Raw genomic sequence first — 6,040 nt, forward strand, 5'->3', positions numbered from 1 at the left:
ACCCAAGGATAATTAGCTAAAAGTTCAAATTTCCTAAATATATTAAATATATATAGTAAAATCTAACTACATGCATAACTACTGGTACCGTATTCTTGTTTGGGTGCAGTCACACCATGCATATCTCGTGTGACACACACCCCTGTTACCAGGGTACGTGTAACCCCGTTACAATGCAGGACGGGCTCAACAAGCTGATGTCCTTGCTTGGCCCTGGGGCGTGCAACACCTTGTAGCGCAAGGTCCCGAGGCAATCGGTGCGCGTCTAGAGGTGTTTTCAAGTTATGAAGACGCGCTGCTAGAGCACCTGCAACAGAAGATGTCTGCATCATTTGAGTCTATGACGCCACCGTCTTTACTCTTGATCAAGAAGGTAGACGACAATGTGAGAATATTTTTCAACGAACCTCTAGCATATCAGATGAATTGCAATTTCTAAAGAGACTAGCAAGCTTAAGCGTGCAACCTCACAATGGTCTCACTGATACATTGAATTTGTAAGCCCATACCCTACATCTTATCGAGAAAATAAACGGTATTACTATAAATATCAATTTCTGTTCACTCACAATTAGGCGCGTCTTTCAGCGCACAAATTATCCAGTTGGACACTCAGTTTACAACTTTGAATACATTGGCACGCTATAATCGGATGGTACCAAAAATTGACCATCACACTGTCTTTGGGCCTTAACCAATCGCGAGTCATATTGGCACATATTTTTCATCAATAACAATGCTCCTAATTTCTACCAGAAAACGCCCCCCTCCCAGTCCTACCACTTGCAAATTCTCCCCTTTGTGGTGAAAGAGCAGTCGTGATCAGAGTGTTGGTCAGGAACCTGTCATTGGAAGCGTCTTTGTTTTCAACTTTTAGTTCTTACAATCTCAAGTTGTTGAGAGTCGCGAATTTTAATTATGGCGTCGACCCAATTTTCCTACTCAAGCGCGCGTCTCCGCCGCGTTAAGTACCTCCAGTTTGGTGTATTTAGCCCTGAGGAAATCCGTGCCATGTCGGTGACGAAGCAAACGAAGGTCAATGACCGCATTATTCCGGATGGCATTTCACGTCCAGAAACATATCTAAACGGACATCCGGTCATTGGTGGCATTGGTGATCCGCGCATGGGCACGTGCGACTTCCGCGCGCGCTGCAAGACTTGCGATTGTACGATGAATGTTGAAGTTTAAAGATAGAGCATCCTTACTTCAGTTTGCTAATCAGATTCTCTCCTTTCTCACATGCACTATTGCTGTTCACTCACATAGGCACGTACAGCGGCAGCGGTGGTAAAGTCAACGATTGTCCAGGACACTTTGGCCACATTGAATTGGCCCGACCTATGTTTCACATGGGTTTCATCAAGGAGGTGCTTAAAATTTTGCGTTCGGTGTGTTTTCATTGCTCTAAAGTACTAAGCGACGAGCGTGACCACCGCTTTCGATCGGCCATGAAAATTAAAAACGGTAAACGTCGCTTGAAGGCTGTGTACGAGATTTGTAGCAATAAGAGCATGTGTGAGTACGGTGAAGAAGCCGACATGGAGAAGATGCGTGAGGACTTAAACATCGGCTTACAGGGGGGGTTAGACGATAAATCGAAGCCAAAAGAGGGTGGGCACGGCGGTTGCGGTGGTCTTCAACCTAAGTATCGCAAACAGGGTATTAAATTGCTGGTGGAATTTCCTGAGCAGATGGAGGATGTGCCTGGATCGGGAGATCGTAAACAGAACCTGCCGGCTGCTAAGGTATTGTCAATTTTTAAGAATATTTCCGATGAGGACTGTCATGCTCTGGGTCTGGACCCGCGCTGGGCCCGTCCTGACTGGCTCATCATGACTTTGATGCCAGTGCCACCGCCACACGTCCGACCTTCTGTGGCTATCGATGGTATGGCGCGGGGTGAAGATGATCTGACGCACAATTTGGCTTCAATCGTGAAGGCGAACCTGGCTCTGTTGAATTGCGTGCGTAAAGGCGAACCATCTCATATTATCGAACAGTTTGAACAATTGTTGCAGTTCCATCTCGCGACTTTTCTTAATAATGAGCAACCTGGTCTCCCGCAAGCTCAGCAGCGCTCTGGTAAACCACTCAAAACTCTGCGACAGCGCTTGCGCGGTAAGGAGGGACGCATTCGTGGTAATTTAATGGGTAAACGTGTAGACTTCTCTGCGCGTACGGTCATTACCGCTGATCCTAACCTTGCGATTGACCAAGTCGGTGTTCCTCGGTCAATTGCAATGAATCTCACTGTTCCTGAGCGTGTGACACCGTTCAACATGAACTACATGCACCAGTTGATTGCAAATGGTCCATTGGAGCATCCTGGTGCCAAGTATATTATCCGTGAAGACGGAAATCGAATTGATCTGCGTTACATCAAGAACAAGTCAGATCTTGCTTTAAAGTGTGGGTGGATTGTCGAGCGTCATCTACGGGACGATGACTTGGTATTGTTTAATCGTCAACCTTCATTGCACAAGATGTCAATTATGTCGCACCGTGTAAAGGTGTTTGATTGGTCGACCTTTCGCCTTAATCTGTCTGTAACGTCACCATACAACGCTGATTTTGATGGAGACGAAATGAATTTACACGTACCGCAATCAATGACTGCTCGTGCCGATGCACAAGAGCTGATGATGGTGCATAAAGTAATAATTACCCCCCAAAGCAATCGTCCAGTGATGGGTATTGTGCAGGATTCTCTTTTAGGAGCTCAGAAGTTTACGAAGCGAGATATCTTTGTGAACAAGGACTGGGTTATGAATTTACTTATGTGGGTATCTAATTGGGATGGAAAAGTTCCGACACCTGCCATTTTGGTACCGAAAAAGGGTGAACTAGGTAAGTATACGCCAATTTGGACAGGAAAGCAATTATTTTCTGCTATCATTCCGGCTATCAACTTCACCGGTTTCTCGTCGACGCACAAGAGTAGCGAGAAGTTTTCGGATTTGTCTCCAATTGACTCTCGCGTTATCATTCAGCAGGGTGAGTTATTGGCAGGTATTATCGACAAGAAGATTATCGGTTCATCTGCTGGTGGATTAATTCATATTACGATGCTCGAGAAGGGTCCGGATGAAACAAAGCGTCTTCTTGGTGCTATTCAGCAGCTGGTAAACAATTGGTTGGTTGGCCGTAGTTTCACTGTCGGCGTGAGTGACACAATCGCTGATGTGTCTACGCTTAAGACAATTGTGGATATCATCACACAAGCTAAGGTGCAAGTGCACGATTTGGTGGTGCGAGGACAGAAGGGAAAATTGGAGACTCAGCCGGGTCGAACGATGGTCGAATCGTTTGAAGGTTTAGTAAATATTGTGCTAAATACCGCACGAGATCAAGCCGGTCGTGAGGCTCAAGGCAGTCTGGATGAGACTAACAACATTAAGGCTACCGTAACGTCTGGTTCAAAGGGCTCTTTTATTAACATATCTCAGATTATTGCTTGTGTGGGACAGCAAAATGTTGAGGGAAAACGTATCCCTTACGGTTTTAATCACCGTACGCTGCCGCACTACGGCAAAGATGATCTGGGCCCTGAAAGCCGTGGTTTCGTGGAAAACTCGTATCTTAAAGGCTTAACACCGCAGGAATTTTTCTTCCACGCTATGGGTGGTCGTGAAGGGTTGATTGATACAGCCGTGAAGACAGCTGAAACAGGTTACATCCAGCGCCGACTTGTGAAGGCGATGGAGTCTGTCATGACTCGATACGATGGTACTGTTCGTAATGCTCAAGGTGAGATTATTCAATTTTTATATGGCGAAGATGGTATGGATGCCGTCTGGGTCGAAAAACAACGATTTGAATCGCATAAGCTGAACAAGGTTCAGTTTGAAAAGAAATACGTTTTTGATCCATCAGATGAAGACCTTGGCTGCGTGCCGAATTGCCCCGACCAGTTGTATCTCGAACCCGATATTATTAAAGATATCCGAACGAATCAACGAACACAGCAAATTTTGCGGGAAGAGCTGGCACAACTTCAGAAAGATCGCGTGAACTTGCGTGTCATTTTAGCTAGTCGCGGTCAAGGACAAGAGTCCGATAACGCTGCTCAGATTCCAGTGAATATTCGACGTTTGGTAGAAAATGCGCAACAGTTGTTTAGCATCGACATGCGGAAGCCATCAAGCCTTCACCCATCCCGCATTATTGAGGGAGTAAAGGAGCTGTGCAAGAAAATCATTGTTGTGCAAGGCGATGATCGATTAAGTATTGAAGCGCAAGAAAATGCCACACTATTTTTTCAGATTTTATTGCGATCTACACTTGCGTCGAAGTGCGTTACACTTGAGCATAGATTGACAGAGACAGCATTTGAGTGGCTTATGGGTGAAATTGAGTCTAAGTTTACGAGTGCATTGGTATCTGCCGGTGAAATGGCAGGTGTTGTGGGAGCGCAGTCGATCGGTGAGCCAGCGACACAGATGACGCTGAACACTTTCCATTATGCCGGTGTGTCTGCGAAAAATGTGACACTTGGTGTGCCTCGCCTCAAAGAAATCATGAATATTGCGAAGGATGTTCGAACTCCATCTCTGCGCATTTTCTTAACGCCTGATTGCGCGCACGATGCTGACAAGGCTAAATTTATTCAGTCTCAACTAGAGTACACGACACTGGCAGATGTGACGGCAAACACTTCCATTTATTATGATCCTGATCCGATGAATACTGTAGTAGAGGAGGATCAAGAATTTGTGGCTTCGTACTACGAAATGCCTGACGAGGACACTCCGATCGCTCGTTCCCCATGGCTACTGCGTATTGAATTAAACCCGAAGATGATGGCAGACAAGAAGTTGACCATGGGTGAGATTGCTGCCCAAGTGGAAGCTGAGTACGGACAGGACCTTTCGTGCATTTTTACGGATGATAATGCTGATCGGCTTGTACTACGTATTCGTATCATGAGCGACGAAGAAGAAAAGCTGCAACGCTCAGGTGAAACTGCTGTTGGACAAGAAGATGATACATTCCTCAAGCGTGTTGAGCACAATATGCTCACGCAAATGAAGCTTCGTGGTATAGAAGGAGTGAAGAAAGTGTACATACGTGAAGGCCCGTCGACACACTGGTTCGACGACGTTGGCTTTAAGATGATGAATGAGTGGATGCTGGATACCGATGGTACGAACCTTCTTGATGTTATGTGTTACCCGCAAGTAGACTCGACCCGAACAATATCGAATGATATTGTTGAAATTATTCAAGTGCTGGGTATCGAGGCTGTTCGACGTGCACTGCTGAACGAAATCCGACAAGTTATTTCTTTCGATGGTGCTTATGTGAACTATCGGCATCTCGCTTGTTTGTGTGATGTCATGACATTCCGTGGCCACCTAATGGCTATAACTCGTCACGGCATTAATCGTGATGATTCTGGCCCACTTGTTCGCTGCTCGTTTGAGGAAACGGTCGAGATATTGATGGATGCAGCAATGTTTTCGGAGGGTGACCCGCTGACTGGAGTGTCCGAAAACGTCATGCTAGGTCAATTGGCTCCTCTTGGCACGGGAATAATGGATCTAGTTTTGGACGCGAAGAAACTGGCGAATGCAATCGAGTACGAAGCGTCGGAGATTCAACAGGTGATGCAGGGTCTCGACAATGAATGGAGAAGTCCTGACCAGGGTCCAGGAACACCAATGGCAACTCCATTTGCCTCGACGCCCGGTTTCTCAGCTTCGTCGCCATTTAGCCCAGGTGGCGGGTCATTTTCACCGGCAGCTGGTGCCTTCTCACCAATGGCAAGCCCGGCTTCTCCAGGCTTTATGGCAGCGTCGCCTGCGCACAGTCCTGCGTCCCCACTAAGCCCTACATCGCCTGCTTACAGCCCGATGTCGCCAGCTTATAGCCCGACGTCTCCCGCTTATTCACCAACATCTCCTGCCTACAGCCCCACATCCCCAGCGTATTCGCCGACGTCTCCCGCTTACAGTCCCACATCCCCGGCGTACTCGCCGACGTCTCCCGCGTACAGCCCAACGTCTCCGGCGTATTCGCCGACGTCACCTGCTTACAG

The 6,040-nt window shown here is 47.0% G+C and overlaps 1 protein-coding gene across 1 annotated transcript in view; it reads left to right on the plus strand.

The window, feature by feature from the left end:
* Positions 1-918: 918 nt before the first annotated feature.
* PHALS_05997 (dna-directed rna polymerase ii subunit rpb1) overlaps positions 919-6,040 on the plus strand; it is a gene marked incomplete at both ends in the record, with an annotated part of 5,297 nt that continues 175 nt past the window's right edge. Inside the window, 2 exons of the mRNA XM_024723333.1 lie at positions 919-1,168; positions 1,270-6,040. The exon at positions 1,270-6,040 is cut by the window's right edge and continues 175 nt beyond it. Coding sequence (XP_024574321.1) covers positions 919-1,168; positions 1,270-6,040 — 5,021 coding nt within the window. The remainder of the gene's footprint in view (positions 1,169-1,269) is intronic.

The sequence above is a fragment of the Plasmopara halstedii genome (assembly GCF_900000015.1).
Source record: "Plasmopara halstedii genome assembly, contig: Scaffold_292, whole genome shotgun sequence".
Taxonomy (NCBI): Eukaryota; Oomycota; class Peronosporomycetes; order Peronosporales; family Peronosporaceae; genus Plasmopara; species Plasmopara halstedii.